The sequence below is a fragment of the Drosophila tropicalis genome, unplaced genomic scaffold, assembly GCF_018151085.1.
Source record: "Drosophila tropicalis isolate 14030-0801.00 unplaced genomic scaffold, ASM1815108v1 contig_593, whole genome shotgun sequence".
Taxonomy (NCBI): Eukaryota; Metazoa; Arthropoda; class Insecta; order Diptera; family Drosophilidae; genus Drosophila; species Drosophila tropicalis.
This window is the reverse complement of record NW_027173070.1, coordinates 12,634,219-12,648,049: the sequence shown is the minus strand read 5'-3', so window position 1 is coordinate 12,648,049 and position 13,831 is coordinate 12,634,219. Positions and strand designations below refer to the sequence as shown.

Genomic DNA, 13,831 nt, shown 5'->3' with positions numbered 1-13,831 from the left:
CTGGGATCTCAACCATTTGACCACTTGTTATTGAATACATGAAGTGTATATGTATTTTTTTTCCTCTTGTTATTTGTTGTTTGCTGACCACATGAAACCGGAAATAATATAATTGACCCGCGGGGAATGAACATTGGACAATGGTCAGAGGGGGAATTAGAAAAGGTATCATTGCAAATCGCATCAACTGACCTCAGTGAGGCGCCTTAAGTGGGGGGGAAAAAAAACAACGAACTGTTGCATGAGGAATCGGTCGAAACGTATGCCAAAATGAGGGTTTGTTCTGGTCAGTTTGTCTTTCTATCTGCCTGTCTGTGTGTCTGTGTCCTGCCTTGTCCTTTGTGCTGACCCTATGCCTGTTGCCTGGTCAGTTGGTCAGTTTATCGCATGTCAGTTGTGCAAACAAATCAATTATTGCCGCTAAATGCACTTGAAAAATTTGAATTTTAAATTCGTCTTCCCCTTTTTGTGGTATAGAAGATTGGCTTTGCCTTTGGGTTTCGTGTGGTCAAACATTGTTCGCACCTTTTTTTTTTTTTTTCGTTTTTGGGGTGTGAATTGTTTGAGGGGAAGGTCAAGAATATAATTAGCTAGGTGATAAATGTCATTACAATTGGCTGAGAAGATTTATGTCATAAATGGTTAGCTAATTATATAGCTAATTTGGCTCTTCATAAGCTCCCCCTCTCTCTATGTCTCTTCCTCTTTAAAAGCAACAAATCATCATCATGTTTATTAAGTGCTTGACAAGTGCAAGTGCTGCACATGACTTGAAATTACCTTGTTTATTCCTTTTTTTAATATCCCTGTTTTGTTTTTGCATTTGCATTTTTATGACACCTGGCTGGATGCAGCCTACCGCATCCCTCATCTCTTTTAACCACTTGACTGCAAGCCCTCAAGTGCGAAAAAAAAATATACTCAACTCAGTCTCTGGCTCATGTGGCTTGCATCCTTTGCATCCTTGTAAATAGTCCTTTATTACAGTCAACTGGCAGTCAAACGGAGTGCAGCGTCAGTCAATGTGTTTGCCAGGCTGCATATGCATTTCAAAGGCTCCCTGAAAAGAGCTCCGCCCTGTCTCCTTTGTTGCACATGCAACAGCTTACAGCTTGTGCATTATTCTTTACAATTTGCTCGACGCTTTGTTGCTGCCTTCCATGTGTGTGTGTGTATTTTGCTCTTGAATGCGCCCCAGGACACAGCAGGATGCAGACAGACTGTGCAATACACACAGGCCAGACTGACATCACACGTCACTTTTGCAGTTTTCACACTTGAAATGAACAAACCTGTTGCTTGTCATTCAAGCAATTAGACTGCCAAGTGGCAATGTGAAAAGGATGTGTAGTGATACTTTAATAAATACAATAACAATGACAATTTGTGGGTCACATAAATAATTGAAATAAATACACTTAACTAATTATCATAATCAATCAGCCAATCATTTTCTCAGCCAGACTCCTCACCACATTCTCATCGTAGTCTTCGATTTCATCCTCAGCATCATCGATATCCACATCATTGGGTCTCACAGGATAACCCTGCTCTGGGGGTACAATCTTGACGCCATGATCGCCAAATAAAAGGCAATCAAAGTTGCTAAGGAAAAGAGTTAGTGTCCTTTTTCAAATTCCTCATGGCGATAAGACGATTGAACTTACCGTTCAAATAGTTCGAAACCCTGAAACTCTCCGGACATGTACATACAGACGTGCATATTACGTCCGACAAACCAAATATCATGGAACTGAATGCATGCCCGAGCGAAATTGAAGCGTGGTGGACGAAAGCAAAACGGTGGCGGATTCTGTCCGGAAACCTTGCGCCGGAACCAAATGTTATTGTTAACACGCATGCGTAACTCAAAGGAAAACTCATCCGGACGATAGGCCACCTCGGTACAGCTATTCATTCCAATTACCGAAAGAAAGCCTATGTGAATGATAATTTGAGTCGTCGTCGATGCAGGGCAAAGCATATCAATACTCACCTGCACAACATTTGCAGAGACCCGTATCACAATTGCAGGGTATACGGCTAACCAAATTATTTATCGTTACATTGGCCAAATTCAATTGCCTTGCCTCCTCTTCGTGGGCCAGGAGATTTAGTCGATGATTGAGTAGACCCAATTGAAGAGCTGCATCATAAGCCAGATCATCGGCTGGAGCTTGCAATGGCACTAGACCCCACAACAAATGCCATATACACACACACACACACACATACAAATATATGCGAATGTAAATATAAATATGAATAATAATGAGATATGTGAAATAAAAATTAGCAAAACTTCTAGGTCTCTTCAAGCCAAACGAGATTAGTAGCTCAAGTTCTTCTACGTGGCAAATAGAAGCAATCAACAAAAAAGCTTAAAAACAAGTATTAACATAAACATACTCAACAAAAAATAATATATATATATTTTTTGCCGAATCATCTTAGCGGCACTTCCGCATATTAAACAGTTCCGCATCGCCAGCATTTGACGTAGCCGGCCTGGCCCGGGGAGTATTTCAACCGATCAACTATTAACCTTGACTGCAGCAGATGCTGAGAGTATCTCTGAGAGAGAGTATGTCTCGGAGAGTTTATTAGTTTTCGATGTCAATGGAACCAGTCAGTCAGCCAGACACACAAAAAGCCAAAGGCGAGACAAACCGAAAACCAAACAGAGCGAAGTTTGGTCAAGATCATGGACAAGAGAGTTAACCACACAAAAAAACTAGTAACCAATTCATCTCAGTCTCGCTCTCTCTCTCTCTCTCAACGCATCGAATATTTTTGAACCAACTTTAGCTTTTGGTTTTTGGTTTGTGAATTTATGTTTTTGGTTTTACATATGTGCTAATGTGGCCAAGAACGTGTTGGCCATATTTACTATAGCGTTAAGACCTATTGTTTTTATCGCATTGGCATTGATTCTGCAGGCACGTACAGTTTGTAGCCAGTTGAACAATTGTACAATATTTAATTGGACAGTCCATTGGTTTATGAGGTAGTTGACATTCAAATGATACTAACTACAAACCAAAATATATACCCAAACACACACACACACACAGAGAGATTGTGTTAACTGTTAATATCTATGGCAATTAAAAATACCGCTTCGATGACTTCTTGGTCAGGGTAAAGTTTTCAAAAACTCAAATCTCAAACATCAAGGTAAGGTCTTTGCCAAAAAAAATGTTAAACAAAATAAGAAAAGGAAGTTATGAGAGTGAGAAGTAATGTAATGATATTATTTGAATGAAAGGCACTGTGATAGTAACAGACAGGACAAACATTACCAAAAAGACAATGGTTTTACCCTATTTAGGGTCCTGTGCTTCGAACTTTATCCTTAATTGTTTACCTTCAACGTTAGATGTAACATTTTTAGAAAAGGTTTTCATAAAAGTTGCCAATTTTTTCAAAAAAGGGATTGTTTTTCTTTTGGTTTTCAACTTTTAAGATATTTAATTGAGAAAGTTTCTCAAAATTGAACAGGCTTAAACATTTAAGAAGAGAACAAGCCCACATTTCAATCTATTGGGAACGAAATTCCCAATTCCTTGCAGTTTGTTCTTTGGCATTTTTTGGGGTTTATTCATAAAATGTGAGATTCAATGTCATGATCAGCATAAAAACATAATTAAGTAGTTGTAAATAAAAAATACCTAGATCAGACCCAAGATCTCTGCACAGAATATCGATTTTGTATATAATAATGATTTATTGCTTTGGCAAAGACAAATGGCCAAAACATGTCTTAAGATAATGTATGTACATGTACATATATAGGAACTTATCTATAAGTATGTATATACAATCTATGGAATGTACATTTAAAAACTAAAGAAACCAGAAATTTAACAAAAACCAAACCAGCCCATAAATTAAAGAAACTATTGTTTGTTAATTAAAAATAATTATAGTTTTTTTTTTTTTTATTGTACAAGTAAAATTAAAAAATAACACAGAGCCGACTCATTTTAATCATTATCACAAGAGAAACACATTGTTTGCCATGGCTAATATCTACATAGATACAAACAGGTATATACACAATACATATCTAGAAAATAACATTAACATATTTACATATATCTAAATTCTAGATTTTCAGTTTATTGACATGAAATTCGTTCAGAACTGAGATACTCATTCTCTTTGATCTGCCCCTAAATTCTATGTTAGGCATTTATGTACAAAGCGATAGAATATGGGCATTGCAAAGGGATTGATAAAGTTAATAACTAAATAATAGAAATAGGACATAAAATATGTATTCTTTGTACTACCGGTATCCGATTTTGAGACAGCCAAAAGTGAGGCCACGCAGAGTAAATAGAAGAATAGACGTGGATGAGAACTGGCCGCTGGCATCTTGTTGTTGGTTTATGAAGTTTCGGATCGTCTTAACTCGCACGCTTAACGCTTTTCGATTTTTAGCCAAAATAATTCAGTTTAAACTTGGTTTTACTGCACCTTTTTAATCAGGTGAGTGTCTGTGTGTGTGTATTGTTTGTTTTATTTACTATAACTCCTCACTTTGTCTTGGGTGGAGGGAAGCACGCAACTTTCGCTTTCGCACAAAAACAACAGTTTGGTTTATGAAAGTGTGTTAAAAACAAAAATAAAAAGCCAACTTTAATTTACTTTTAGTTTCTATATACAGTGGTTCAATGCTGTTAATGTTGGCCGTGATTCATTTATTGTTGTTGTTGTGGTTGGGGTTATTCACACTTGTTCACACGTTGGACTCGACGACGCGGGCGCAGCTCCGTACGTGCTAATGGCTAAAATACAACTGGCCAAGAAAACGGTAGCGCATGCGCATGCTAAGTGCCGCCAAAGCGGTAAGCACAGACTCGAAAATCCAGAGAGCCCGAGCAGATATCTTAACGCAACGAACGGCCCATCGACAGGCCCCAAAAGACTCCGATCGCAATGTGTCATGAGTAACATACAAAAAAAAAAAAACAAACAAAACCCCTCGTTACCCCTTTCAAACTCTTGTGAAGTGACAGATTTATGTCTTCTTATGCAGACTCTAACACAGCAAAAGCTTAACCATTTTATGATGGTCTTTCAAAGTAGTTAACATTACATAGTTGAAGTATACATTATACATTACATAAACTACCTTTCAGAATCTGAATTGAAATGAGGAAACTAAAAAATATTTGATGAAAACTAACTTTAAGTACTTAACTATTGGCCTTCTCTGACCAAAATTAGTCCAACAGGACGTTTGACCATCAAAATCTAGGACTTGTAGTTGAAGTGTACTTTTCATACAAAATTATTATAAGTAACTTTAATAAACACTAAAATTTCACCCTTTAAGTAAAATATTCGACTTTTCAGTAGATAGATCTGATCTTGAAGAGATCTTACTATCCTTTAAAGCAGATCTAAAGATAAAGGAAAAGAAGAGTATACTCGATTCGATTAGCTAAAAGTTCTGTGGCTTAAACCAGTATTTGTTATGCATAGTTTATCAGTTGAAGCAGCTCGGTTATAATTTCTCTCAGTGGTTGGGAGGCAGACTGCAGACAGGGCAGACGCTCAGCAAAAAGGCCAAGACTCTCGCTTTTCACTGTTCACTTGTCTTATAGCCTGTCTTTTGCTTTGGCTTTGGCGACGCATTTGGGTCTGTATAAAAGTGTATAAAATTTTAATTAACTTGTCACCTTAATTGGTGTGCCAATGACTTCGATGGCAGGCCGTTGCACCTTTCGGCATCTTTTATAAATAGCAAAGACTGAGCGACTTCGTCTTGGCCATCTCTACTCTATCGTTTGTCTTTTTGTATGTCAATCCGTTAGCATATAGATAAAATTGATTGTTAAAGTGTTTGTTTTTCTTTAATCATATGTAGAACACTTTCATGGCCCAAAGGTGTTTAAATTATAGCCAGAGGCCCCACTTCAATTCCCAGAGTTCTTAATGTTAATGGGGAGTGTTCAAACTGGTTTGCAGTGTTTTCTCTCTCCAATTCTCTGTGAATAGAATAGATTTTCTATGCGAAATTAAAGACGCAAACGTAAACTTTGAATAACATTTAAAAAAAAAACAGTTATGCATAAATTATAAAACAACTTAAACTTGAAAATTATGCAATATTTTTTGAAAATGGCAACGGCAAAAAAAGACATTTAACATTGACTTTGCCATTTGTTGTCTCATATTTTTTTCTTTCGATTTTAGTCACACGTGACTTTGACAAAAAACGGAAATGCAAACTCTAAGCCAGTTGGCCCAAAATCAATCAATAAGCCAACTCTTTGATTATCAATTTTGGAGCTTTTCTTTTGCAATTCGAAAATTGATTTGCGATGGGCCACCCCAAATAGCAGCAGCAGCAACTGTATAGGCAGACAGTCAGACAGACATTAGAAATTATTTCGGTTACTTGTACACGTAAATCATGTGAAATCAATTTCTCTTGCACAATTTTCCACTTTTGGGCAAATATGCCGAAATCTCTCTCTCTCTCTCAACAGACTTGAGACGAGATGAGCAGGCGAAAAATCGTGAGCAAACATTTGGTTAGAGCCGATTTTCATTGTGGTTTGGTAGTAGCATCTTGTGGTCTAATAATAGCATGTTAACTCATAACATGCTATCAATCACTCAAAAGCAACGTACACACTGACTCGGACCATGGATCATGGATATGTTTATCGATAGATAGACAGGCATCCTACATAGACTAGTATACATGCCCCCCCACTAAATATATGGAAGATGTATTTTCGCATGTGAAAATTGGAAAATTGGATGTGGCTCATTTTGTTGTTGCATGCTTGATTTGATTATGTTGCACAGACTCAACAAGGGAAATTCGAGCTTACAGTAAATGTTAATTCTAAGCTCTAAATTTATTCAAAATCTTTGTAGAATTGTAGTCAAATTCATTGAAGTGAATGTTTTGTCATTATCCCTTAAAAACTTATTTTTTAGTGGGTCTTTCGAACGAAAGTGAATGATATCATTGAGAGCAAATTTGTTGCTAAAATAATCTTCAACTTACAATATTCAGATCACGTTATCACATATTCAGATTTAAATATTTCGAATGGAACTACCTCTCATTTTTGGTTGATAGGATGGAAAACGCCACCTATGAAGGGGCTTAGACTCGACAAGAACATATAGTATTATAGTTTAAGTAGGTCTCCACTTAGCCACCAGATTTCTCAGATCAGCTTTTAGTTATGTATCAAAAACCTTAAAATTCGTTTGAAATTAAAGTCCATTTTAAAAGAATTTTAAAGTTATATGCTTTCCCTGATAATTTCTTTTCCCCACTTTCACCTTATAAGTATTTTTTATTGGAAAAAAAAGACCAACAAATTTAGTAATTCCAAGCGCACTCATCACTCATTTTCGGCTTTTGCATTTTCCCACTTTTTTGTTCCTTGTTTTAACGTCTGTCCATGTTAATGCATTTTGTTTTTGTTGGCATTGTCTTTTGCCTCCTTTTTTGTTCTTCATTCGCTTCTTCTATTTTTGGGGGCCCTCCAACAGAGTTTTGTGTTTATTTTTTTGTGCGCCTTTAAGTATGCAACGACTAGACGACGACGACGACTGCAAAAATTTTTATACAATTTTGTTGTTCATTTGTTTTTTGCGGAGCTTGGCGGAAAAAGAAATCACAAAAAACAAATACAAAATTGAAAACAAAACGCGAAAAGAAAAACAAATCTTTTTGTCTGCCCAATGTTGCAAGTAGGCGGTGGGAGGCCGTGAAGGGGGCTTGGCATACACCCTAACTCAGGTGGTAATGTAAGATGATTGTGTATGTGAGTGGGTGTGTGTTAGGGGTATTCTCTCTCTCTCTCTCTCTCCCTCTGTGTATGGAGGATACATTTTGCTTGCCTGTTTTGAAGCTTGGCCATATTTTTTGGCAGAGCCTTTGTTGTCTTAATTAAGCAAAAATTTCTATTATATGTAAGAGGAGCGAGAATGAAACTGAGAAATAAAAGAATCCTTCCCTATTCGGTAGCGAATCTAGGGAAAAAATATTAAAAGAGGACAAAATGGTCCATTTGGTGGGGGAAATGATCTTAAATATATTCAAATATGTATATGTTTGTGTGGATCTCAATATTGGGTATTGGTCTTGTTATTGAGCTGGAAAGTGCGTGCGTATCCTAAAACGTATCGGAAAACCTTTACGGCTAGAATGGAAATCTATCAACAACTGTATATTTAAACCTACAGAAAGGGTATTAAATAGTCAACTGTTTCTTTTATTTTACCCATCGTGATCCGCTACTGCATTTAAAATGTGTAGTTTTTCAATTTTTCTATTTTCATGTTGGTTAATAAAAGAATTCGAATATGAGTAATGTATGAAGTAAAATGTCTGGTAAAAGGGTTTAAACTTTTCCTAGTCGTGTGATTTTCCTTCAATGCACAAATACTTATGCATTTGAATATGCCATTTGAACTCCTGCTTCAAACGTTTGTTATTGTGTGCCATAATTAACCCTTCATGAATCCAGATATTGTATATGCATAAAGGGATTCTCAAAGACCCCCTCCCTAAAGAAAAATTGTTCTCTCACTTCACTGCATTTACAGAAAAAGAAGCAAAAGAAAATTAGTTTCTTCTTTTTTTTTCTATTGCCAAAAAATGAAAGAATTGCAATGTGGCGCATAGGCACACATATTCTCAAAGGACACTTGACTCTCGGCGGCTTCTTGTTGGAGCTAACATTTCAGCCCCTTTTTGGCTGGGGCTGTTGACAGTAACTTTCGTGGTTTTTTGGTTTTTTTGCTGCCAAACTCTCGACTTTTGGCGCTGCCAATTAATTAAGCGAAATAAAAGCCAAGCAATGCCGCAATGGGACTCTAGGAAGCGTTCATTAGCAGCACTCTCTCTCTCTATGCCACTCTCTTTCTCTTGTATTTTTTATCAAGGGGTTGCTTAGGATTCAGTAATTCAATTTGAGACTCTTGCAATTTGTTGCCTCTGAAAATGCTGAGCTTTAATACGCAATTAGTGCAATTCAATCAGTGCAGCTCTAGGGGAGACGATGAGATGAGCCACATTTCTCTATCTCTCTCTTTACCTCTGCATCATCTGCATCTTTCTCATCCTTGGCTTTTACCACCTGCGGCTTGCGGTGATTACGAGCAACATGAGCATAAAAATTGCTTACGCTTCATAGGCCCATTGGCATCTAGGGGGGAGAAACATGGACCAGGATGAGCGGACACTTGCCAATAGGCCTGGCGTTCATCTCAAATCGCGAATCTTACTTCATTTAGAGATGTAAACGTGAGGCTCCACTCTATGACCAGAAAAGTATTGAACGGATTGTTACTAGATTATTCCATTTTTCGTAAATTATCAAATATTTCTTACCAGTTCAAAGCTTTTCTATAATTCTTGTCTTTATATGCAAACCGATATATCGCCATTGAAAGTCATAAACATATATGAATATGATTTTCTCAGCTCTATTAGCTATGTGGATTTTTGTCGGCGCCTTGCAACTTGTTTATGACACATGATGCTGCTGATGGAGATTGCCGGTTCAATACAATTCGGATTCGCTTACAAAAGGTTTTCGGAGGATAGGCGCTTAATTTAGATTAAACGGCTTACTGCATACAATTTATTGGCATAAAGTTTAATTCAAGAGTTGGAAGGAGTTGAAAACAGGACAGAATGGCCCCGAAAACAAATACTTGTAGGTGGTCAGCAAATGGTCGCAGGTTCTTGTTTTGTTTGGTGGAGGGGAGGGAAACTCATGTGCTTGGCATTTCGTGGCCGTTGATCACGACTCTATTAACAGAGGGCACCATTCTACCTCCCTACCCACCCCACCATTTCGATTCGACATTGACGAGTGTGCCAGGAATTGTGGAGCCATTTGCCATGCTGTCCTCTATCTCTCTCTTTCTCTCCAACTGGATGGAGCTTGAATTGAAGATTATTCAAAAATCAGCAGCTGACATGTTCGGAGATTTGCCATAATGTGTTTACATGTGGGCTGGAACTAGAACTTGGCAATGGGAACGTGAAGTTCAGGTAGGAGTAGATCGATGCATCAAAGTTGTTCTTGTTGCTTTGACCACCTGTTGTGTCTACTTCTTGTCGAGGTCATCATGTCCACACTGGGGGCGCCAATATTCTACTTGTCCTTCCGGTAAGTTGTTAACTTAGTCTGCTTGACTTTGGCTTTAATTGAGGCTATTAATTCTCACTCTGAAAATGATTTCGTGGCATTACCCTCTTAGAGATTGAGCAACTTTTTAATAGATTTTGGCAGCCTTGATGATTTGAAGTAGCATTAGAAACATCAAGGACAGTGACCACCAAGATGGTTTTAAATACTTAAAGGCATCCATGATAGAAATACAACATAATTTTCAAACAAAGACTTTAAATTTTGAATACATGCCTACTCATATTCTCCAGATTTCACTAACTCAATCTATGCTAATTTCAATATATACTCGTATATTTATTCTTAAGATGCATGCATATGTATATGCCAATCTCTCTCTCTCGCACAGTCACGTCCCATATGATGGCAATCATCTTGAAGAACCAAAGAAAACCAATCAATTGCATTGTCTGGGGGTATCTTTACTGGTGAAGGGTTTTTCTTCTTACTATCACGTATGTAATTCCCATGAAAAATTTATACATCGGCTTGCTCCTTCTGTTGTTGCTGCTGCTGTTGCTTGTTGCTGTTGCAAACGGGAGCCAAATTGTTGTAGGTGAAATTATAATTTCGTGCAACTTCAACACAATTGGATGTAGTCACATGTTGACTCTGGTTTTTGGAGTCAGCATTGCCAATTGATTCGCAATGCACATGATTGAATTGAACTAGTTTTGACTATGACTCCAACTACTACCACTATCATTGCTTGGCTAAGTTCATAACCTGGAGTTCATCATCTCAAATGAAATGCTATCGGCACGATCTGCACTACAATCCGTTCGATCGTTCGACTAGCCCATCCATCCAACCATCGACCATCCATCCAACATTTCAACGCACGTACTAGAGGCTCGAGCTCCAATTTTTAACATTTCGCCAGCTACTTGTTATGGGTCAGGTCTCCAAGCCGAAAGACCGAAAGGGGAAGGAGACTGTCTGCCTCATCATCAATTTGCCAACAAAATTCGATTCATGGATCTTTGCTGCTTTGAGGCAGCAGACTCATAATCCCATGTTTGTTTGCATTAGCCACTGCGGACAGCCTGTAATTATGTTTGGACTTGTGCAGAGGAGGCTCAGTATACCTTAACAACCGTTACTCTATAAGACGGATACTCTATATAATGTAGATACGTTTAAGATATGTTACCAAATCTTATAAATCTTTAGCTGTAAATTGTTTTACAGTGGAACTTTGTTTAGCCGAGGCGAGTGGGTCTCCTTTATAAAGGAAAACTCTGACGACAAGGTTCCACTTGTATTTTCACTTTCAAACTTGAAGTCTCTCATAACTAAAAACTATATACGAGTTTCTACTGTATGAATATAATTTTCGGTACCTTATTTCAATGGAACGTAAAGAAGTCCCTGTGCTTGCCACATTTAAGGCTTGATTATCAATCTAAAACTAAAACTAATGGAAATGTAAAATCCTGAAAATAAGCTATAACCTTTTAGATTAACTTGACTATATGAAAACAAATAAAAGTGCATTTCTCATTCGGTTTCTTTTTTAGCAAATCAAATGCCTTCTCGTACCTTTTTTGGCATTTTGATTGCTCCAGACTTTGTGGCGCATATGAATTATGGGCTCAGTTTTTGAATTTTGTTGTTGTTGTTGCTGTTTGTTTCCCTTTTTCGGTTTTTTTTGGTCGATTTGGTTAGTTTTTGATGTTTCGGTAGTCGAGTCACATTCCTTGTATCTGCACTTTGGCTGCTGCAGCGATTGCGTTTCCAAGGGATTTCATCATTACGATGCTGCTGCTTCAGCTGCTGTTGCTTTTGGTTAGTGGACCATGGGAAATGGAAACAAGCTATGGCAACGTTTAAACGCGTCAGGGCAGTCAACGAACTGCTTCGTTGCCTTCACAGACATGCGTTTTTTTTGCGTTCCTTCTTTTTTTTGTTTCAGCTGTTTTTCGCACATTTCTCAAAATTAACACTTGGCCACACACTCTGCTCTCACTCACCCACTCACTCTCTCCCCCGCCACTCAAAAAATGTGCATAAATTATGACAAAAACACAAACCACATGCCAACCACCACCCTCTGCCTCCTTCAACTCCTAACTCCTGGCAGGGGGATTTTTTTCTGCGGTTTTTGCGTTTCTTGGTTTTCGTTTTTCTGGTAATGAGTGAAAAATCATGTTAAACATTTAATGCACATGTCTAGTGTCTGTGTTTTATTTTCTCTTTTCATTTTGTATTTTTGGGTGTATTTTATTTTGTATTTTTTTTTTTTTTGTTTTCTTGGGGCACTTTTCATTATTTATTTTTGAAGTGCGTCGCGCGTTTTTATATCGTTCGCTTACGGTCGCGTGTCGCATTCATTTTCGACTTTTCCTTTTAATACCCTGCACCTAAGGGGCCTAGAAGGGTATATGTATATGGACAATGTTCTTGTTTCTGTAGAAAATGAAAACAAAGTGCCAAAGATCAATTTTCGAAGATTCTAATTTAATGTCATTGATAGTAAGTATTAGTAGGTTTGTATTTCAGGTAGTTAAGGCACAGTCGAGTCGTCAGATTCAGACCAACTTTTAACTCTGGCCATATTTCAAATTATACATATGATTTCGTGATATCATATCCTTTCCATGACTATAAACAGTTTTTAAAAACATTAGACATAAGCAAGCGCATTTTACAATTTACAAGTTCGAAAAACATGGAGAAAAGAAGTCAAAATCCTTCTAACTGCTTCATATATTCGTCATATGTCATCCTTTGTTCTTTTAGATTATGGAAAGGATTCAAACTTGACTAAAATTCAACCCTGACTATGTTAAAAATATTAAAAAATAAAATTCAAAACGCTGTTTTTCCGTCATTTAAAAACATAAAGCCGTAAACAACAAACTAAAGTAATGGCTCTGTCAAACCCATAAGATAGATCCCTAATCTTATATATTGAGAGATCCAGGAGTTCTGTTTGGGGATCTGGTCATATCATAATCTCATTATATTAAAAATTAATGGATTTCCTCGGCCTAAAATGTTAGTTTATTAATCGTTCACCCCCAATAAATGATCTAGATCCGTTCGTGATCTTATATATTTATTAAAATTTTTTGAAATATTCAAACATAATAAAAAAGGTATGCGAAAAAACATATGCTCTTGAAATAAACATTAATTCGTCCTTAAGACCATTTTGCAGGATATCTTTAGCAGTCGAAATCGTACTAAAAAAATTAAAATCTTTGGTTGGTAATTGAATTGTTTGTGTGTGTGTGTGTTTTTGTGTTTGTTTTTTGTTCATTTTTTGTTTTCATCATTTACTTTTGTGGTATGTTATGCATAAAATTACCTTGATTTTTGGGTAATTTTCTTTCCCCCCTTTTTTTTGCTATTCTTTCTGTTTGAGTGCATTTTGTAAAAAAAAAACTTGTTAAAGAGCCTATTTAATTTAACTGCAGCACAAATATTTAGCCATAATTGAATCAAGTTAAACTTATCTTTGATCGCAACCTGATTACTATCGATTGCTATAGGACGAGTCGAGGGAAACACTTGAGAAACAAAAGACTGAAAGCCCGAGAATCATCAACATTGCCAGCATCATGATGAAAAGTCGCCAAATCTCCATAGAGACAAATTTAAATTGAGTGCCAAGCGGCTGACAGATACAGGGAAAGCCACAG

General features: G+C 37.1%; 1 protein-coding gene and 1 long non-coding RNA gene across 2 annotated transcripts; both read right to left on the bottom strand.

Moving 5' to 3' along the window:
* Positions 1 to 1,439: 1,439 nt before the first annotated feature.
* LOC137578153 (uncharacterized) lies at positions 1,440 to 4,704 on the bottom strand. The gene is made up of 4 exons (XM_068291799.1): positions 4,296 to 4,704; positions 1,997 to 2,188; positions 1,668 to 1,938; positions 1,440 to 1,605 (listed from the first exon to the last, which is right to left on the bottom strand). Exons 1-4 carry the CDS (start codon positions 4,378 to 4,380, stop codon positions 1,440 to 1,442), a joined length of 714 nt encoding a protein of 237 aa, XP_068147900.1. The 5' UTR covers positions 4,381 to 4,704.
* Positions 4,705 to 8,578: 3,874 nt separating this feature from the next.
* Positions 8,579 to 10,429, bottom strand: LOC137577007 (uncharacterized). Its single transcript, XR_011032356.1, has 2 exons — positions 9,377 to 10,429; positions 8,579 to 9,302 (listed from the first exon to the last, which is right to left on the bottom strand). It is a non-coding gene; the product is annotated as an uncharacterized lncRNA (long non-coding RNA).
* Positions 10,430 to 13,831: the final 3,402 nt, after the last annotated feature.